The 23432-nt window shown below is 38.0% G+C and overlaps 1 protein-coding gene across 2 annotated transcripts in view; it reads right to left on the reverse strand.

The window, feature by feature from the left end:
- Nucleotides 1-23432, reverse strand: part of ARHGAP42 (Rho GTPase activating protein 42) — a 166816-nt gene that overhangs the window by 94926 nt on the left and 48458 nt on the right. The window contains exons 1-2 of one of the 2 annotated variants that reach the window (XM_041118534.1): nt 20338-20402; nt 15124-15185 (exon numbers count right to left, since the gene is read on the reverse strand). In XM_041118534.1, the coding sequence (XP_040974468.1) occupies nt 15124-15185; nt 20338-20350 (75 nt within the window). In that variant the 5' untranslated portion in view covers nt 20351-20402. Of the gene's footprint in view, nt 1-15123; nt 15186-20337; nt 20403-23432 lie in introns of those variants that run through there. The other variant, XM_030042841.1, reaches the window with a different exon arrangement.

Below are 23432 nucleotides of genomic sequence, written 5' to 3' on the forward strand. Positions count from 1 at the left end.
CAGGAACTCAAGCAGAAAAAATGCAAATGAGACCATCTGAAAAAAGCTGTATCAGATCCTGAGCTCATCGTTTCATCAGCTCACTACTTTTAAACTCAGCAGGTTCTGAAAATGCCTAAGTAATAGCATGAGGATAAATACACAAACACAGAAGCAGGTAAGTTATACTTACATTATCTATACATATGCTTAGGTATCTACAATCTTTTGAACAATTATTCAAACTCTGTTAATGTTTTATACACATATAAAAAAAATCTTGGCTTTTTATGAATCTATGAGTCAAAATTTAGAAAGATGTTTTTTGCTTTTAAACTGCTACCAACATTAAAGTATTAATATATTTCACCTACTGTGATTTGTTTGGCTTATCAGGACACTGAAAAGGCTTGTAAAGGATGTACAAACTACTTACAATTTACGAAAATACTTTCGATATACTACTAATAGCTTGTGTAAATTACAGTCAGTGTAAACGCATAGCCATTTGTCATGACTGTTGTTTGAATATAAATGTTATTGACTACTAAAACTTCATTACTAGTATATGTAGACCCAGCAAACCCATTTAATAATTACAGTAGGGAAAACAGTATTAGATTTTAGGAGCTACTAGTCCCACCAGTTTTATAAGCCGATTTGGAAATTGGACCTTCCAAATTACAGCAGATAGTACAATTACATTATCACAGCACAGACACTATATTCCTGGGATTGATGGTCCCATAACAGCTTTTGCCATTTTTAGGATACTGTGCTAGGTTAATCTTTACTAAAATTTTCTTCTACCAGCTGCACTGCAAATGTAACTTTTGCTACCATGTTAAAGACAATGACAACAGTACCCTTAATTATTTAAATAAAAAAAAAAAAAAAAAAAAAGAAAGAAAAAGAGGTCTGGAAACTCTGTTCCCTTTCATGATAGTCATTCTCATAACAAGTATATTCTTGGTTTGTCATTTTGGGAACAGGCACCTTGGAAATGAATATCTGATGTAGGCCCATGAAATTCATTTCATACTAGCAGGTCTCCCTTAATGGAAGTCTCACCAGGATCACACAGAAAGTTACTACTAGTATTGCTTAAAATACAAAATGGGTGCACCTGAATATATATTTGGTAAACACATGCCAATCCACAGACACTCCAGAGCTCAGACATTAGAAGTGGCTTCTGTCTTTAGCGACGGTTTGAATAAATATCCAAAGTGCTCTATGTGAAATCTGTGCTGGTTACAAAATTGATTCCCAAACGTGGTGAGGTAAAAAGCTTTAGAATGTTACAAAGAAAGGCTCATACACAACTGAGCACAACACGAAGCTATGCGGACCTATGAACTCATCAACAACCTCATCATTTTTCCCCCTTTGCCTTCTTATTTATTTTGCAACTCCCATTCATTGAGCCCTGTTTCAAATTAAAGAGTGATAGCTTGACAGGCAAGGTGAACAATCCAGACTGGAAGTGATAGAATCATAGAATAATTTAGGTTGGAAAAGACCTTTAAGATCACTGAGTCCAACCGTCAACCCAACACCACCATGCCCACTAAACCATGTCCTGAAGTGCCACATCTATGTGTTTTTTGAACACCTCCAGGGATGGTGACTCCACCACTCCCCTGGGCAGCCTGTTCCAATGTCTGACAACCCTTTCAGTGAAGAAATTTTTTCTAATATCAAATCTAAACCTCCCCTGGCGCAACTTGAGGCCATTTCCTCTCGTCCGATCTTAACTATTGATCTACCTACTTACTTTTGTAGCAGTCCGTCCATGCGATCACTTCTGTGTGAGGTAAAAATGCTTTATCAGTAGCTAAATGGTGGCTATGGGGACTAAGCAACTATGTATGCACCAGTTTATTAGCAGTCACGTAATACCTGCCTGCTGCTCTTAGTGAAGCTGAGATTGATTAAGCAGCCAGGTAGGTTTGTGCTGGTAGTACAGCTGACCTTGCTGTCATTATTTGTGACCAATCTGTGCTACCTTCTAGTATGAAAATGAATTTCCATCTTCAGAGACGCTGCAGGTCTCCATGGGTCAATTCCAGTAACTGCAAAAGTGGGGTTAATAGCTACTAACCTCTACTATCTATTACTATTAGGAATCACTTTGCATTATATTGTGCAGCTGCTGTGAAATAAAACACTGAGAAAGGCAGTCTGATAGTTAAATCCTTTGCTTCTGTGCCACATCTGGTTCTTGATACAAGAGCCATGGCAGTATCCAAACAACCCGCTATTCATTATCTTTCCACTATCAACAAAACCAATCCCCCAAAATCTTTGTTAAAAAATAAAAAATAAAACAAAAAAAAAGGTGGTGCTGAGGAAACTAGCTATTCAAAGAGATGAATGCAATTGGAAGTTGTATTTTGTTTTAACAACTATTTCATGAATGAACATGTCCAGGCATAAAGCCAAAGTCAGCTGAGCTGTTTGTAATGGTACTATGCCCAGGAACTGTTAACTCCCGAGATTGGAAGTATTTATCCTTTCAGGAAACAAAAGCACGTGTATGAACATTTAAGATATTTTCTGAAGAAAGGTACGTTAGCCATAGATTTTAACTATTCAGAGATAAATGAACTTTTATAGGTACAGGATGCACAGAAAATTTTTCGATATGTCCATGCTATTGACAGCATTAACTCTGTGTGTACAGAGCTCCGGTATCCCAGCCGAAATTTAAAGAGTAAATTAGAAACGTGCAATGTAGCTGTTCAGGCTAATTCCTTACAACCACAGGAAATCATTTAAAGAAATGATGTTCCTTTAAAAAACAGGCATAACAATAAACAAACTAGTATGAAAATACAATATATGAAGATGCAGAAAAATTTGAATTTATTTCATACTGTGAAATACAATTTTATAGCCGCATGCATGCAAAGCTTTACTGATAGCTGACACACAGAAAAACATTCAGAGGTTATTTAAGCCTCAAATGCTGAAGAATTATAATTTAGAAGGTTCTGCCAACTGCCAGTGGTGAAAGTTCAAAATGAACATGTTGGGAACAGCACAGAAAATTAAGAAAGGGATGCAGGACACAGGATGACACATTTCATGACAAGACATTTACAGCAAAAGGCCTAGAAGTAGTATTAGACACAGGTTTCTTAGTCTTTTTTCTGCTGTCATGCAAATATGACTAACAAATCAATTTAGAAAGCTGTTTAGCTTGTAAAAAGATCTCATCATAGTGTAAGAGCCAGCTTAGGGCGAGAGAAATGTCTAGCATGCTTTCTTTAATGGTAGTCTTTTACTAAAGGACAGGTATCCAAAGAAGCAGTTCTCACAGTGTTTTAACCTTTAAGGCTACCAGAATCCATGGCCCCATCATTCGAAACTTTCTGCAGGACCATGTGACATGGCTTCCAAATTTCTGCTCTAGTTTGCTTTTACCACAAGAAAAATAACCTCTTTCCTTGACCACATCTAGTTGTAACAGCAGGGCTGTAGCAAACATTGCACCAAGAGCTAGATTTGCAGGCATTTATTTTGGCGGTTATGTTAGCTTACGCAGAGTTTGCTGATCTTGCATTGCTTCTTCATACTCTCTTTGACTTCCTCCTTTGCTCTCTGTTGTGATGCTGAAAGAGTCAGTGGCAATGCAACATGGTTGAAAGATAACCAGTAAAAAATTTTGTCTGTTCTGTTTTGCTTTTAGCCAGGTTACTTTTCTAAAGTGAGTATATAATAAGCTGGCACTGCTGCCAAAACACTAGACAAAACTGTTAATCTGTTTCAGTCGTAGTTCAAAGTAAAAGCACTTGCTAGGGGAGATGTATTGAAGAAAGTTTGTCAAAGTAACAGTAATTGGAGCTTCTACAGACATTTGAAAAGAATAATAAAAGCAATCTAAGTGTTCTGCAAACCTTAAGACAACATCCTAATAAGAACACTTCAAATAAAACATCTCTGTGTATAACACAGCTATGGACCCATGCAGATTACACAGGTTCCCCAAGGGAGAATATCTTGCTTTCTTGTGAAAAGGTGGGAGAATTTTTTGTTGGTGGGTGTTTGTTTTAAATAAAGGCATCATTGTTTCTACTTATCCTTTGGTACATAAAGTGCTTGTGTTATCCATTTTTAATCACGTTTTCCAGGACACTGAATAAGAACAACAAATATAGGGGTTTCAAACTATTCTGGAGATCAGACTAAATGAAGAAAAATTTGAAAATAAGTCATTTGTAGGAATGAAGTACCTTTTCTCATACTACTGTGAGAAGTGCAGATAAATTCAGAATCCATTAAAGAAAATTAAGAAATTGGTAGACTGTCAGGTAACAGCATGTTCTGACATTATTGCAGGCTAGTAATGGGTACAGCACATACCCTCTGCTACAAGCAACTCCATTCCCTCCCTCTGCAGTCACAAAATAAATGCATAAAACTTTAAGGTTATAAGGTTGGCTGATCCAGCAAAACTCAGGTTCCTTTAAAATACTCATTTATAAGTACAAATATCTTTCTCTTTTCTCTGTCAACAGTCATCTGAGAAGACACTCAGTTAGTGATTGTGTTGAAGGCCAAAGCATCTACAAGCTGAAATACCAACCACTTGCATTTCTGTGAAGACTAAAATGACATTAAAATAAACTCCTTCCAGCCACGCTACTCAGTGAATACCTCTCAAAACACTTTCAGAAGTTGCTGTCCTGTAATGGAAGATTACATGCATTGAAAACACAAGGAACATGGAATGACTATATGAAATCAAGAACAAGTTAGATTTATAAAATGAGAAGTAGCAAGTGGCTTTCCAACTAACCCCCCATTTTGCACTTTTACTGAAAGGAGGATTTAATCTCTCTGTCTCTTGATGATACTTTTCAAAATTGGGAATGGCAAGGAATCTCACTTTGTGAATGTTCTCTCCTAACTGAAAAATGCTGCAAAGTAAACCAGAAATTTTTGGAAATTTGGCCATGCATTACTGTTTTACTGACTAGTTTTCAATCATCACTTCCTATGCTTATTGCAGTCACTCCTGATTAGTCAATTAAGAACTGCAAAGAATGTTACTAAGGCACCAAGCCAGCTCACCAGGACACTGTGAAAATCATGGGACTGTTTACAGCAAGCTGTTAAATCTTTTAATAAAATGCTTCATAGACCAAAGATTAAAGACTCCCTGTAATCATTTTATATTGTAATAAGGAGCAATCATCCTAGCACCTCCCTAGTCAGATATCCATAGGGAGGTAAATAAAAATACAAGTACGCCAAATATAGAAAGCAGGAGAAAATGTAACAGTTAACTGAATTAATTACATTAATCTACAGTGTAGTACTCCTGCAACACACACTGCAATTTAAAAATAAATGGATTTTCTTCTGTTGTGGTTTAAGACCAGCAAGCAACAAAGCACCATGAGGCTGTTCGCTCACTCCTCCCCTCTGGTGGGATGGGGAGAAGAAAATATAATGAAAGGCTCATGGGTCGAGACAAGCACAGGGAGGGATCACTCACCACTTATGGTCACGGGCAAAACAGACTCGACTTGGGGAAAAAAAAAAAACAAACCAGTTTAATTTACTATGAATGAAATCAAAACAAGGATAATGGGAAGTAAAACAGATTCTTAAAAACACCTTCCCCCCACCCCTCCCTTCTTCCCAGGCACAGCTTTGCTTCCAAATCCTCTACCTACCCCCCGAACAGTGCAGGGGAATGGGGGTTGGGGTCAGTTCTTCACACGTTGTCTCTGCCACTCCTTCCTCCTCAGGGGCAGGACTCCTCACTCTTCCCCTGCTCCAGTGTGGGGTCCCTCCCACGGGAGACGGTCCTCCATGAACATTTCCAACGTGGGTCCTTCCCACAGGCTGTAGTTCTTCACAAACTTCTCCAGCATGGGTCCTTTCCCCGGGCTGCAGTCCTTCAGGCACAGCCTGCTCCAGCGCGGGCTTTCCCATGGAGTCCCGGCCATCCTGGGGGGCATCCATCCCCCTGCTCCGGCGTGGGCTCCTCTCTCCCCGGGCTGCAGGTGGGCATCTGCTCCCCCGCTCCCCTCCGTGGGCTGGGGGGGGACAGCCTGCCGTCTCACCACAGGCTGCAGGAGCATCCCCTACTCCCCCGCCCCTCCTCCCCCTCCTTCACTGGCCTTGGTGTCCACATAGGGGTTTCTCTCACATTCCACTCCCCTCCTCCACTGCAGGTTTCCCTTCTTAAATATTTTATCCCGGAGGCACTACCACCGTTGCTGATGGGCTCAGCCTTGGCCAGCGGCAGGTCTGACTTGGAGCCGGGAAAGCTTCTAGCAGCTTCTCACAGGAGCCACCCCTGTAGCACCTCCTCCGCTACCAAAACCCTGCCACACAAACCCAAAACCATCTTCATTTCCATTCTCTGCAGAAAACTGAAAAGCAAATACTATAAGGACACTAATTATCAAAGCCTTCTTACTAAGGCTTTGTATACTGTTTGTATAAGAAGTTACAGGTACGTGAATGTTAAGAAGTATTGTAAACAAGGACCAGAGCTAGTGAAGCCCCTTGTCTCCACTTGCCTTTCGTCTTGAACAATTGTCCCAGGTCCTACTCACAGTCTCTTGGCCCCATCAAGACAGACAAGCGCTCCCTGTTTGATGCCATCTAACCAGCCAACACAAAACAGCAGAGATCAATGTGACAGATCTACACTTTCACACCTCTGATAAAAAATGGTTACTATAAGAAAATAACTATGTCACAATTCAACTCTATGACAACTATCTTGGAAAATAGCAAAAACTGTCTCTAAAAATAGTCAAATTGCTTTCTTCCTCAATTGGTAGGGTTCATGAGACAACAAAATTATCTAGGACGAAGCTGAGCAGGACAGGGTGCAAAAAGGCTTTGCATATGCTACAATTCTTCACTGTGGACATTTATATCAATAGGAAACAGTTCACATTTTCAAAGGAAAAATAAAAAAGAAGAGAAAGCTGCTAAGAAATACAGTGCAAAACATGAACAGTGGGTTCTCTGTTGACTTCATCATCATCATAAAACTCTGAGCAAATTCTGTATTCATGGCATTACTCTTTCATAGCAAAATTATTCCAGAACTACTTTCTGCAAAGTTGAAAGAAAACAGGGACCTGTATTTTTCAATCCCAGATGTCAACAGGTGGGTGGTAACATGGATATGAGAGGGACTACTTGCAACTAGTTTCTAGTGAGATCAGTTTGATCTTTTAAATATTATCATAATCAAATCTCACAAGATAACTTTGGTTTTCTTCTTCGTTTCCACAAAAAGAATGGAACAAATGATTTTAAAGAATGAAAATTATTAGAGAAATTAGAACTATACTTTAAACAAATAGGAATGTACCAAGTATAAAACTGAAAAGTAACACTAAAAGCTCCATATGCATTCCTAGACATTATTATTTGAGAAAATTATGAAAGCTGATGCAGTGTCACCTGGAAGAGCCAGCTAATGCTCTGTACTAAGAGCACCCATAATTTTATCTCCAAATTTTCTGGCCTAGTATGTGTTTTTTATTTGGGGAAAGTTCAGAAACATCCATGCATACGTACAGATGTTAGATGTTAAAGTACATTAATGATAACAGAACGTGAGCTGTTTACTTTTATTACTCTCTTTTTTTTTTTTTTAATTGAGTACAAATGTTAAGAAACATTAACTGAACACGTATATTTTTGTACTTGAGTGGTGCAGAGAAAGATAGCAAACAGGATTCCTTCTAGCCCAAGACACAGCAAGGGGGAAAGCTGCATTGTGAGTTCTCCCTCAACAAGAACACACCAAAGGATCATGTTGCACATCTGCTCTCTAAGAAGCCTGCATGAGAGAAATATGCCTATCACTTCTTGATTTAATTCATCAGTTATAGTGGCCACAGATAACACCTGTAGCAAGTGAAGGTATAGTTTTAATATATTTTTGATAGCAATTATACCAAAGAAATTACTATCTTCTTGACAGTAATTCTGGCCCAGAAAGTCATCATTTTCCTTGCGTGCACTGAAGTGAGGGGAAGGAGCTGATAGAAAGTCAGGGCCAAAGGAATTATTTTTCCAGCTGGATCACTTCTTCAGTTATGTTCACTACACAGTCACACAAACACTCGTACCAACACAACAGGGAAGACAGGACATTTTCTTAAAGGGTCCAAGAAATACTCTACAAATATGTGATTAATATGAATACAAAAACATTCTTCTAGGTGTCAGTGAACTCCAGTTGAGTTACCTCCCAATTTTTACGTTGACAGTAGTTGGGACACAAAGCTGACTCAGAATTGGGGCAGGAAGGTTGTTGTGAAAACCATTCATTAGTTAAAATTTTCTGTAGCACAGTTCCTCCAACTATTCCAGAGCTAAAACACAGCACAAAACCATACACTGCTACTGACCAGATCATCTCTCTTCTGCAATAATTTCCAAGGCTAACAGGCAAAAGCCTCAACAAAATAAGTATTACATATTTTAAAAATGAGAATTCATATTATATTATGTAAGGTCATGACAAACCATATTTTTCTCCAGAAGAGATAAATGAAAAATGTAAGCAAAAAATATTCTATAAACAAAAATAAATGGAAGAAATTAGCACCTACCACAAAAACTGAATATTCACACAAATTAACCATCTACAAGGTAAAAGTTCACACACATCCCGAAGAGAAACGTGCACACACTGTCAGTAAATTACATTTCAAGCATCTACTTAAGGTTGACAATATCTGAAAAGTTCCCATTTCTCTACACAGACTCCATAATGTGAGTCTAGACCGGAAAAATGTAATGGCTACAGCATACATGCAACCATGTTAGGCAAATTTCACCTGCACAGACAAAACTTACTCTTCTTACAGTTTGGGAGCTGAGACAAATTCCAGAAGGATGAAAAGGAAGCAGGCAGACAGTTAGGCTGAAGATACTCTACTAAGCTCTCCAATACTAGGAAGTATCCATGGCTTGTCCAAAGACTTCCAGGAGAAATTTACACTAAAAAGGGATGAAGCAGCAACCAACAATCTCTGCACTCTGAGACACAGCTGTCCTTAAATGTTGCAGATTTGGTTTTCTTCTAGCAAAGCAACTACCCTTTTGAGCTCTTAGAAGTAGATGGTTCCCCAAACCAGCCCTTTAGATCCCAACTTCTCCTGCCTAGAAGGTAAAAGAAGACTAGGACATAATCTGCTGACGCATTGCCCTACTCTGCAGACCTTTCCTGTCCACTTCCAGGCAAGAAAAAATTATGCTGTTGGGGACATAAAGATTTGGCACTGATACCTCTACCCAGCATACAGAATAAATTCCCTAGTGACGCACTCAGTAACAAGAGAACAAAGCATAAGGTGTTTTTTCTTCTGTCTTTTTCACTTATTTCTCACAGTATTTGCAAATGGCTCAGATCAGGAAGTGGAGCGGAAGAGTCTCTGATAAAAGGCAATGGGGGAACTGGGTACCAATCAGGGTTATAGTGACAGAAATGTTTAGTTATATTTGAAGTAAGACTTAAAATGTTTGTTCTGGTTAATTCTTAGGAAGTAAGACTGACAATTGTATCAGCAATAAAAAAAACAAAGAAAAATCTCATTTCAAGGGCTGAAGTGTTAACCTGTTGCTCAGGACTAGTAGGTCTGATCTGCTAAAAACTTTAAAGGGTACTGAGATATGTCATTGCAACTAATGAATCCCAGGCCTCCAAATAACATTGATCTAATTTATTTGAACTAAAGCTACTCAGAGTCCTCCTTGCAGGCAGTCTCTTCTCATCCTGAGCTTCCAGGTGTCTAGCCTTCTTTGTTGCCTATCTCTGTATCTTTTCTAGTCTACATAATGCTTTCTGACCAGAAATGCGTATAGCAAGTATTCAAAATGAGGGTACACCAGAAAGGTTTATGAAGGCATGTGATTTATCTTCAATAATTTTCCCAAAGATTTCTAAAAGTTAGCTTGACTGACAGTAGACAGTAAGCTGATAGTCTTAAAAAAAACCCAAAAACCAAAAAACAAAAAACCCCCAAACCCCCAAAAAGCCCCACCCCCAAAAAACCACAAAACCATTCAAATCAGTATTTTCCCATCTTGCAGAATTCCATTTACCAAAGACCTGGATTTCTGCTGCAATTAATATCAAGTTTGTAGCCTACTATACCTGGAGTAGGAGGAAGAAAATAATAAATAAATAAATAAATAAATAAATGTAAAAATAATTTTTATAACAAAATAATTCTGTGCTGATTTACTGCTCCTTGTTCAGTAGAAAGCTCAGTTACTGAGCAAATGGGTATTTCCAAATTACTAGTCTGATGCACAAATTCACAAAGTCTTTCCAAAGAAGTTAGGTTAGCAACACAGTACATGCTACCTTAATTGATCAAATAGGATATGTACAGGCCATCTTAAGTCTGAGGAAAAAAACCAACCACCCCAAAAACAGCTTTGAGGTGTTTTTTTATTAATTTAAAATGGCAAAAATGGGGGGGGGGAACACAAACAAACAAACAAAAAAACCCAAACAAAACCCCAGTCCTAATGGCAAAGAGAAGAAACCCTCTTATTTGTGGTGGTGTTCCTTCATTTGTAGCAATAGCTTTCCGACAGTCTCCTTGCTGGCAGCACTGAAAACAGTTACCAAGTATATCAAAACACCATCGTACACTATTTTTTGTCATTTTAAGAGAGAGCCCACGTGAAACAAAAATACTAGGTGTATGCTATGCAGTCTCATGGTGCTAGTATATGTGATTTTATGATTTCTCCCCTTTATAAACTGAGTAATAAGCAGCACCTGTGGATAGAAGACTGCTTATTCTTCTGATGGAATCTGTAACCCACTTCAAATTATAGGGAAAAGGTTAATTCTGCTGAACAACATGCTGTGTCCTTCAGTATCTGATTTTATGTACCATTGCATGGATAGCTGGTTTTAACAGTTCACTTATTTTTCTTCAAGTGCAGCTTTTGAAACTGAATATTTTGATGCTTTCCCTGGAGGCAGATAGCATCAGACCCCTTGTGTGAGGACAAATACAGATCCACAATAAGAACATCCAGTTAATACAAAAAAGTTCACAACGAGATGCTCTCTGAAGCATGAGGATTATGAGATACAAAGAGACAGACGTCAGAAAGAAAAATATTCATTGAGCACAGTACACAACTATCCACTTCAGAATTTTTGTAGTGTCCCCTGAAGTATTTAATATTGGTCAGGAATTCAGAGTAAGCATACACATCTCACTGACTCATGATGCAAGGAATGTAACAGTTAAGAGGCCCATTTCAGTTCGGAATATAGTAAACGTTCAAAAATAATCAGGGATTTACATTCAAAATCATATAACACTCAAGAGAACACATTCAATGCTTCAAATTGATAGGGGATCTCAAGGAAGAGGAAATCAGTAGCATGAATCAATTCATCTATTCTTATGCCAACACAGCATAATCCTATGAAAGGAAAAGGAATTAGCATTTTATACCACTCCCATTTCTGTTTGTTATAACGTTTACTAACAATATCAAATGAGTAGGAAACATAAATAATGCATGAATCTCTAAAATAAAATAGCGTATCACTTATTTAACAGAAACAATGTAAATTCAGCAAGAGCGGAAGGAAATTATTTTAAGTAAATTCCCTTGATATAGATCCAAATATTCACATGAAATTAAATTATAGCATTTCTATTGTTCCCTAATAATCACTGGGAAATAGAGGTTATTATTTTACATTCCCTGGTGGCTTGTTGCTGAAGTCATTGGAAAGGCAGTGGGGATTAATCTGACTTTTTATCCTATTTACGCTACTTGTAAAACCCAAGAGTCAGAGCTGTTTGGTTGGGGTTTTTTTAATGCACCATTTACCAACAGCACCATTAAATTAACACCACCATGAAAAGACAGATATCAAACATAAGGCTGTATATCATAAAAAAGGTGTCTTACGAGTTACTTTTTCCTTTATTTGCTTTTTAAGGGGAAATGTTTGGTGCATGACCTCTATTTTTTTTAAGACTACTAGTTAATTTTTTAGCATCAGGAAATAAAAGACAAGGATAAAAGAAACTGACTTACAATAATCGCCATAATATTACTGCTGCCAATAACAATAGCTGCAAAGCTTTAGACAACAGAGTTTTTATTTATGTGATACACAGTTCTATTTAACCTTACATGTCAGTGTTTTTCCCAGTAATACTGTTCATAATATCTTCTTTCATTAGCTTCTTCTAAAGAAAACAAAAACAAGTTCCTTTTGGTTCTTTATGCAAGGACAGAAGACTTACTAAGCACCTCTCAAACTATTTCCTTGACCATTGGAAACACTTAAATTATACATTCAGTGGGCAAGCACTCCAACACTCTCTGCATTCACCAAAACAAATAAATAATTTTACATACGAAGAATTTAATAGGCATCAGATAAGAAATAAATTGATGATATGAATAAATACTTTCCATATTCAAATCCGATTCATGCACTTATATGCATGCTCATAAATTAATAATACAAAATTCAAGGCAGGGAAACAAGATCATTAGCTGGTAAGTAAAATTAGCATCTGTCATTCCATATTCCTGTACATCCAGCTTTCGCTGATACAATATTGTCTTTTACTGTCACACACTGCAAGAATTAAAAGGAAGTTGTAAATAGTATGATGAAGTGTATCCATAAATAGTCTCAATGCCGACTAGCTGTTTTTCTCCAAGCCTTCTACAAAATGTCAAGAACAAGCTTTTTTTTTTTAAAAAAAAAAAAAAAAAGCAAACCCAAAACTTATGCAAGATTTCTCTTTTTATGCAGAACTAAAGGAAATCAAATTCTTAAAGACCTGCATGCCCTGTCTCAAGCTTTCCAGTCAGCAGAGAAATTTTTCTAAAATCATCACTAATCTGTAAATTGGCTGGCTTGAAGTGCTTCCAGCAGAGGAATCAAAGTGTATGCATAATGCTCCATACTTCCTCAGAAATAAGCAGAAAATGTTTTGAAGATTTCACAGTTAAATCACAAGTTTGTCAAGCAGAAAACTCTTATTACTAGCAATCTATTCAGCATATAGCATGGCACACTGATCCTCACAGGGACCTCTGGATTATATGATGGCATGCAGAAAACTGCAGTAAGAGAACTGGAAAATAAAAACCAAGCATCTTTGACAAAGGTGATACTTCATTAGTTTAATTCCAATAATAACTAAATAAATTCCACCAACAGGCAGATAAAACTTTTTAAAAACAGAGAAATTCCAAGTTTGCTGAATTTTCTTATTCAAATATCACTACCATGATAACTGCGTGTCCTCGATGCTCTCAGCATGAGCATCCAGTTTGAAGAACAAACAGAATGGAGCTATTTCAAATACAGCAAAAAGCTGGATGCAAATGATTTCCCATCAAGAGAAGCTTCTCCACACATGACTACTATTTGCCACTTTGTGTACTGTGATTTGATGATTGCATTCTACTAAACTTACAGCAATTTGTAAAATATTTTTCTGTAAGACTAAAATCTCACCCAAGTCTCTGACCCTGCATTGGGATCCAACAGCTCAGCTATACAATCTGTGCCTTCCCACTGAAGTCATACTGAAATAGAACAAAAAGTATTTTTCTATCTGACTGGTCTTTTTTCACTTAATAAAATTAATGTTTTTTTCCCCCTCTTACTCTAATGGCCTTCCTACAAGATACAAAGTAAAACGTTACATGGAAAGATCAAATTATAAACTATAGAAAGGCCAGAAACTTCTAAAAGTGAAAAAGGGAGCGACTCCTCCAAGAAGAAAAAAGAAAAATAAAGATAGATAAAATAAAGGGAAATTACGTATACATATTATGAAAGACTAACCAGTTTGGAAAAAAAAAAAAATCCTTCACCTATTCATTGCTTTTCCTTTTTCTAATAGTTAGCTTACAATAATCTTTAACCCAAACTGGAAAGCTATTAATTTGAAACATTAACTAAGTAATTAACAAGTATTCTGGTGAACAGCTTTTAAGGTGGTAAGTACTGAACAGTCACCTCACTCTTCCGTCTACCCTGGAAAAAATTTTTAGCATGAAGCAAAAATTTTGCAATTTTATAGGTTTAGGTGATATCAACTATGCAACTATACCATATAAATGTTTATGATTTTGCCACTTTAAAATATTTATGTAAACAGATATAGTGGGAGACCAATTCTATGGTTACTTACTCTTAGGAATAAGAGAACTTTAGGTAAGCCTCTTCCTGGATTAATAAATTTGCTCCAATCTGAGTCAGAAAATCCTTTTCCTCACCTCCCTAAGTACTCATAAGAAGAAGGAAAACCAGGACAGACATAGTCATTGGATGGATTTGAGCTAGTTAAACTTTCACGATATTTAAAAATCCCCCTACTGAGGTTAATCCTTACCTCACTTCTTTATCCATAATTGACTTCCAAGGAAGGAAAAAAAAGTAGTTTCATTGCTTATGTGGAATTTTTTAAAAAATACTTGTACAAGAACACACTTAAAACTTCTGTAAGAAAGCTACACCTGAATAGAAATATAAATGAAAGCATAATGTAGATTCATCAGTATGGAAACAAAGGGAATAAGGATACCATAACAAAGGACAAATCTGACAAGTCTGATCAATAATGTATTCTGCAAGAGCTTCTCAGGGGTGATGAATCTGGTTTCTCTTCTTACCACTTATTTATCATATTCTTGGATTACTAGTATACATTCACTGGACAACACTCAAAGTATTTCATTAAATATAAATACAAATCTACGTTTCCACTATAAGCTCTTTGTTTACAGTTTACTTTATTGCTGTGCCTTGTGACTAATAAGACAAGATGGGGGGAAGGAAAGGTAAAGCAGCATTCAAAGGTTATTTTGGGGTGGGGAGTGAGGAGGGAAGAAATTGTGAGAAAACAGTTTTTAAATCAATGCAAAAGTATTTGACTGAACACTCCATTAAAAATTGCTGCAGCCTGTGCTAGCACATTTCTGCCTTTGCAGAATTTCAAGTGATTCTTATGAAATACTTAACATCTATTACACAAGTAAAAAAAATTAAAATAGCACTTCAGGAGAAATAGAAAAAAGTGTACTATTTTATCCAAAAAGAGGCTCACTGCAACATATTATTGCCCACAAACTTACCAGTCGTCTCCTCTCCTCTTCAACAGCAATCAGGAGCCGAGCAAACTCTTTCAGTGACTGGGCTGAAAAGAAAACAAAGAAAAAGAACATCCTGGTCAAAATTACATTTCCAAACCAGATGAGTCCATCATCTGGATTGAAGCTGTGGTGATAAGATACTGTTCTTATGTAGTACTTCACTGAAATCAGTAGTCATTAAATGAGGCACAGACTGAAGTGAGCAGCAGGTCAAGAGCAGGTAAAAAACAAAGGAAAAGAACCCAAGTCTTAAGAGTCATGGGTATTTAAAAAATAAATTTTAAAAGGGAATATGGCAAACTGATTTTCCTGAAACGTGCAAAGATCAGTCTCAAAACAAAAACTTCTACAACCAGCCACAAAATTTACTTTAGCACACTAGGAGCAGAAAGAAACTGCAAAGAAAAATATTGAGTTTCTCCTATTAAAATGCAGCAACAAATATTTACAAGAACTATGAAAAATATTCAGGTAAAAATTTGAAAGTCAACATTTTAGAAGAATTGCATTACTTATGCCAACTGTTTAGGTTTAGCAGCTCTTTGGCTTTATGTTTTACAAGGACAAGCTCTCACGTGACGACAACAGGTGATTGATTTATAAGCAAGCTCTGAATTCTATTACAACTGTGAGAGAGTCTTTGCTCAAAACTGCCTTCAAATATAAGTTGAAGGGCTATAGCAGATGTCAACAGAAACATAATAAAAGTATTAACCCATAAAAGAGGGCAAGAAAGGGGAAAACGTTCCAAAAACTCTTAAGGCTTCATTCTCATGTAAGCAAGTGGTGCAAATCTCTCTGGAAAAATCTATCTTTCCATTTGTATTACTTTCTCAAGGGCATATGGGTTATTCAGAATTCAGCATCACAGTTCCACAGACAAAAATGCAGAGAAGAATCCTGTGAAGAGAGCTAAGTAGCTCTTTTTACTTTCTCCTGATACATCTAGCAGTAATTGATGCCAATGACAGGATGCTAAATTTCATGGTTTAAAGCTCTGATCTCAGAATGCAGATTCATAAATCCTACAGGTTCTCACAAAAAACTTGAGGCAATCTAAATCTTTTAAAGAGGAAACAAAACTTGTAGAATTTCTGAAAAGAACAGGCTTGGAAAAGTCTTCACAGTTAACCAACATACACTGCTGAGGGTATGCTAACAGAACTCTTGTCCTCTTAGCTATTTTTCCATCTTCTTACAAAATATGTCAGTCTCCAATAATATGGCTTCATCCCCTCTCAACTTCCCTGAAAGATTTAAAGAAATAAGCATATTTTCTAGATCATCTGCTATGTTTCAGTACCTTCTAAGAGGGAACCAGTATCTAGCTTGCCTTAACTGCCTTGTCAGCATTCATGAATTGCTACTTAGTTTTTGGACCACACCCAAATAATTTTGATCCTTTATCCCATCTGGACCTTGCAGAGGTCACCCTTGCATTCTTCTTGCTGCCTTTTAACTTTTACAGCTGAAGAACACTTCGCTGTTTGTTCCAATTTCTTCTGCAAGACCTTATATAGTCTGTTCTTTGCAGCAATAATGCTATACCTGCATATCTTGACCTCTAAGTCATTCTTTGCTGACAAATTCTTTTTTCCCTGTTATTAGTCATGAGTTCTTTGTTTAGTCCAAATACACATGGTAAATTAAATGTCCATCCAGCTGGGTCTTGAGCCTTTTCCTCTAATAATTTGCCCTGAGAACACAAACACCAGAAAATTTTGCCACCTTTTAAGTAAAAGAAATTCTAGGCCTCCTGCGCAAACTCCTGAACTCCTTGACTCAGGCTTACCAGTTGAGCCTTTCAGTTACTGAGTTTCAATTACTTACCAGCTCAGCCTTTATCAGAGTTACATCTTTATATCAAGAACTTAGTTTGCTATCCACTGAATTAACTTTATCTCTTAGTCAGCTCGTAATAACCCATCTGCCAAAACCAGGTAAAGAAATAGATGATGAACTGACTGGTTAAGTTACCTGATAAGAAATCTGTTGAGTGTTACATTCAAGAATACCTATGCACCCATTACAAAACCCTAAAAACTAAATAAACAATGAGCCAAACTCACATGGCCGAACTATTTATTATTTTCACACTGATATTGCCCCAAATTTAACAAGAAACTATCCTTGCCTGTAGAAAGCAGGACAGAACTAGTTAATCCCTTGCACATGTGGTAGAGTGATTTTTTTACCCACCATTAAAAAAAAATTAACCTTTTGAAATAAACTAGATAAACATATTGTTTGAATTTTATTACCTATTCAGGGAATTAGGATGCACTTCAGAAAAACAGCTGACTTTCTAGTAAAGCCAGCAAGAGAAATTGTTTCCAGATTATTTCAGTGAAATAATTGGTCATTTTTAACCGCAGGATGATGTGTTACTGCAGTCACACACTGAAACTCCATTCCCCCTCCTTTTTTCACTTTTTTATTGTGGAGCCACTCACAATGACAGAACTATTTCAAAGAGAAATGATCATACCCAGCACTGTATCTTTGTGAGGCCAGCAGATCCAGAACCTACTGAAATTTAAGTTTTCCCTAACCACATCAAGCCTTATGGTACTCTTCACTTAAGTTTCTGATCACATCATTAAAACCCTCATTAATAAAACAAAGGCTCATGAAATTTTTTTTCTTCATCATCTGCAATGAGAAAGTTAACATTTTACACCTTTCAGCAGCCAAGCACAAATACTGCCAGTTCCCAGTCCCAAAGTATGGGCAGGACTTTATCTAAATCAAATAGAAAGGGTGGGGGACAAGCAGGTAAAAGCAATACAGTTATGAAGAAAAAAAATAACCTCTCTGGTCAGGCGATACTCAGCATTTTAGGAGCAAAAAGATAGTAAAGGAAGAAGAACAGGAAGCAGAAACTGGGCAGAAGGATGACTGGAAAGTGTGAGGAGGAAGGAAAAAAACCCAACCCAGTAAGAGAAACTTTTGATTCATCTTCCTAATTTCAAGGCAGAACCAGAAGGTTTTTTAGTTTCAAAGTCAAAACTTTTGCTTAGGATTTAAATACAGCCAGGGAAGACAGAAAAACAACTATAAAAATATGTTCTGCAAGTGTGCAAATCAAGATTTTCCTCAGTCTTTAACACTAATATAAAGGTACTAATATGTCACCTATACAGTGCGCTAAAGATTGAGATGCTGTCTCCATCTTCTCTTCCCCGTTGCTTCACCTTTGCGGGGATTATAAAGGTCAAAGTTTTACTAAGAACACAGAACCTACACTCTTCAGCAGGACTAAGACAAACCATTCCCCTGATCCTAGAGAAACCTTCATTGCAGAGGCACCTTCGCATCAATACTGACTACGCCTCCACTGTTCACTGCCCAACACCCACATCCATCCTTTTTGCACTGGTCAATGCCCCGAAAGCCACGGAGCATCCTTTCCCAGTTCGGGAGGTGCACAGGGAGAACAACAAGCGCATCGTGTAATTCAGACCGTAATGAAGGATGCACGCCCAGTACGCAGAGCTCAGCAACATGGATGTCTCTGGTGACCCCACTGGTTCTTCTGCCCTTGCAATGGCACCACGTAACGCCAAAAAAGGCTTTACCACCGCCAGCTCTCCTACAATACCAATGAGTACTGCAGCGCTTCTGAATTTTTCATGTTATTACACCCTTCTTCCCATACAACTCCCACTCAGTCTGACCTCATTAAAAGCCAGGGTCTGTCCCCAGAGAACTTCATCTGTGCTGGAAGCTGCAGCAGGAGGTGGTAAAGGGAAGGCAAGGCAGCCCTCGCTCCTCTTTTCCCAGCCTGCACTTTTCCCTTCTTCCTCCCCTCTTCTCCCACAGCCCCCCTCTGGTTGCCGACAGGTGACAGCTTCGCCTCGCCTGGGGACTAGGCTGGGCCGACGGAGGGATACACAGCACGGAGCTCGCCGGGGGCCGTCAGAGCTCGCCGTGGGCCGCCAGAGCTCGCCGCGGGCCGGCCGTCAGAGCTCGCCGTGGGCCGTCAGAGCTCGCCGCGGGCCGGCCGTCAGAGCTCGCCGCGGGCCGGCCGTCAGAGCTCGCCGCGGGCCGTCAGAGCTCGCCGCGGGCCGGCCGTCAGAGCTCGCCGCGGGCCGTCAGAGCTCGCCGCGGGCCGGCCGTCAGAGCTCGCCGCGGGCCGGCCGTCAGAGCTCGCCGCGGGGACTCGCCCGCAGGGCTGCCCGACAGCCCCCGAGAGCTGGGCAGGGGCCCCATTCCCCTCCACAGCCGGGCCCCCGCGCAGGATTTCAGCGGGAACCCGAGGCGCAGGGTACACGCACCTAATTCTGGATTCCCAGCTCTCAACAGGAAGCAAACAAATATTTCGACAATAATAATCTGAGGTGCTTTTGCGTAGTTAAAAACCAGGAGATTTAAAAATCAGAACCACTTGTGTCAGATGTGGCCCACTGCTGTCCGTCAGGAAGCTCGGGAATTACATGCAGGCCTCGCAATCTTTTCTTACTAATGCTGCAACATTTTTATTTTTTTTCTCCCCTTCTTTTTAATCGGAACAGACACAGAAGAATTAAAGTTAAATTTATAAATACAAAAGGGCGTGGGGGGAGGAAGAGTTAAGTATTTTACAAGAGGAAATGTCATGGGAATGTGCTGATAAGAAATAAATTCTGAAAACACACCAATAATATAAAGCACAGTACGCAACCTAACTTATAATACATACGAAGGTGGTTTTAATTATTTTCAAAAAGCACCAGCCTCTTTATTTGTAAATGAAAAGCCTTTTAATTTGCTTCATAAGGAAGCAAACTAACAGTACCAACACCTTAAACCTTAATGGTGTAGATCAACAATGTCCTTTTTTCCAAAAGATGCGTTTCATTTGGGGTTTTATCCCTATCATTTCAAACATACGGTACAGCTCCATAAACAACTATACTTGCATGATCAAAAGGGAACTGAAGCTTAGTGTAGGACTAAGTGAATGAGGGAGAAATGAAAAAGGATAAAAATTCATTTCTCTGAATTTATAGAATGCATTATTAAAAATACACCTCATCTATGCTCTAGAATTCTGGTTTACTGCATTAAAATCAACCCAGCGGTTCATAGGAAAAGACCATGTACTTAATAAACTTTATGAAGTTTTTGTTATATACTTGTGTAGAGAATGATTCACCTTAAAACAGCATGCCTATGGACATTATTGAAGCTACTCTATAGAAAAAATATACATACAGAAATATGTCATTTGTTCTTACAACATCTTGCTGTATAAGAGGCAAAAATGTGCAAGCCTGTTGGAGATTTCCTTATATCCTCCTGATCTGACTGGGGAAATGCCAGGACTGTGCTGTACATTGCTCCCGACACACTTTGGCAGAAAGGTCAGTCAAGTACATCCTCTCTCCAGAACTGGTCATATCTATCATAGACGAGCTATAGCAGGCCCTGAATTCATGCCTGAGGATGAACTTAAACTAAAGCCCCCAAGGGAGTTTTTCCCAGTAAGTAATACATTACCGAATCAGAATTCAAGATGGACCTAAGACCCATACGGAAATTTTCTGAGGATTAACGCTTGTTTACTAGACTTCAGTGACAAAGCAGAATAAATGTAAGATCCACAAGTGCTGGGACGGCTGGGAGAAGAGACTTTTTTTTCCAATTCTAAAATGAAAGTAAACATATTATTAAATAGTTACTAATTAACAGACCTATTTCCAGAGCTTTTAACAACTAGCATTATTTGCAGCCACAAATGTTATTTCAAACAGTTTCTCAAAAGGCCACAACATCAAATAAAATTTCCATCCTTTTTTCTGTGGCTTTAAGCCATATTGAAAAAGTACGGGGGGCGGGGGAACGGGAAGTAGGACAAGAGGGGCAACAGATGGTTTCCTGATCAGACAGAAAAATCACAAATTTCAGATTAACACTGACGGGCTACCACAAGTATCTGGAATAAAGAGCCAGTAACTTGCTTTCTCAGTACTTTCTACCTAACAAGAATTGTGGATGTCATAAAAGCCACATAGGATCTGTAGTGTATATCTGAAGGTAACTAAACTGGATGTCTCAAAATGTTGCCACTATGGCAAGTTTTCAACACGCCAAAATGTAAATCCAAAGAAGGAGTGTCTTGAAATAAGGCTCCCAAAGCCTCCCATTCTCTTTGTCTTTCAATATGTTGTCTATGAATTTAAATATAACCTTATCTTATACTACACAGATTTCTTTTACCACTGTCACAGCCTGGACTGATTTGTTAACAATTCTTTTTCCTCCTTTTTTTTCTACTGAATAAAGCCTATAAAACATTAAAAGTGTACAATTATCTACAGCTTTAAATAGAATTACAGTTTAGCCCAAAGGGCACAAGCTGCAGGATCAACACCTTGGTCTGCAAACTGAAATAAAGAATAATTTGTGCAATTTATAAATATTTCATAACCAACGTTGACTGGGCTTGAGTACCACTGCAATATAGTTAAAAAAATAGTAGTATAAGACAACTGCAACATATTCCTACAGAAAACAGGTTTTTTGGTTTTTTTGTTTTTGGTTTTTTTTTACAGATTTTCAGAAAAGCTATATTTGAACAAGTACACATCTGCTAATCTGACCAATTATTGCTCAGGTTTTCATTTTTTTGTTGGCTGCTGCTATTTCCTCTGTCACTGCTACCTTAGGTTCGCTTCCCTCACTTTCCAAGTGGCAACATTTTTGGAGAAACTTCAGTTTGGAAGACTGAGCTCAGTACCATAAGTAATATTTACTGGGAAGGCAGAAAAGACGACAAAAGAAGGGGAGAGGAGTGAAGGATTTGAAACTGCTGTTTTTCTTACCAATTTTGTTCTCTTCTGGGTTTCATTCCCAAGATATTAGAGGAAACAGAGTAACTGCTTTCTTTTGTTTAGGTTTAAGGTAATACTGCTTAGGTATTTATGTAAATTCCAGTTTGTAAGCTAACAGCACATCTGATGTGCTTTAACTTTAAGCTAAGTATTGGTGTGAAAAGATAAATTATGTTAGAAGATTCCATTGTGGAAAAAGAAGCTAGAATAGCAAGATAATGGTTCATTTCTTCATGGGGTTTCAGTCTCATTTAAATTTGAAAAATTAATATTGGATGAGCTGGCTTATCCTCCATTTGGTTTCTCTTACTTCCCTAATCTGGGTATCAGATTTAATGGATCTGTAATAAGGACCTCATGCATTCCTTTAGTCTGTGTTTACATTTACCACAACCTCCATAAGAACAGGGAAAAAAAAGTTATTTGTACCTTCCTATAATACAATGAAATGTACTTCTGGTAGTAAATGACATGGGCTGAAGCAAATGTTCAAGTGTACAGGTTTTAATATTACATGGAAACACCCCAACAGACACCCTCAAATTGACAGCAAATTCTGCCAGCAGACAGTGGTTTAAATTCACAGCCCCAATAACCACAAATTTCCTTGAAGAATTCCATCATGGGAAGGTACACAAAGGTAGAGGCAACTCTGCCTGGTCTGTACTGCTCTTGTGCCAGAATCAAGACATACTTAGAGCAGACAAAGTGAAGCAATTTCAGACTCAATAAATGAACATTCTTACTATTTGTTCCATAATTAATCTGGTAAGTAAACTCTGCAAGGGCTTAATCCAATGGTTTTTTAGCAATTAGCACCACAATCTTTCAGATTTTGAAGCAATTTCTACCTAATCCAGATTTTGAACTTTCAACTCTAATGAACTAAAAATAAATAAAATAAAAAAAAAAAAAATCCATCCAATTTCAAGGATGGTTTATCGTGACTTAGCACAGACATGCCCATAAGAAAAATAACTACTGCTGCAAGAGCTAGATCCTCCCAGGGAACACAACTTACAGGGTTAATTTTGTTTCCTGTAGCAATTCCCACCTTGAACTGTGAGGAAAGGTATTTTGCCAAATTTTTTTCAATTCTTGAAAATAAGTGCGCTACCTTACAAAAATAAATCCTAATTTGCCAAACAAATCCATTATACATCAGGAAGGAAAAGTATGATAAGAGACAAAGAGACACAGAGATGAAAAATGCCTGGTTCAAAACTTCTGGAAAGAAATTACACAAATGAGGAAGCAAGAAAAATTACAAAAATAAGACTTTTATACCCAAATTTATGCTTCAAGGACTACATATTGTTCGCCAAATATGATCACATCTTCCACTATATACCAGCAAGCAGAGAACTTTATCAGAGCACAGGTAGTGAAATCCATGTAACTAAAAGTAAACAAACAAACAAACCCCAAGGCTCTTCTCTAATTCATTTGAGTTAAAGCACTGTAAACTCAGAGTAA

The sequence above is a fragment of the Aquila chrysaetos genome, chromosome 19, assembly GCF_900496995.4.
Source record: "Aquila chrysaetos chrysaetos chromosome 19, bAquChr1.4, whole genome shotgun sequence".
Taxonomy (NCBI): Eukaryota; Metazoa; Chordata; class Aves; order Accipitriformes; family Accipitridae; genus Aquila; species Aquila chrysaetos.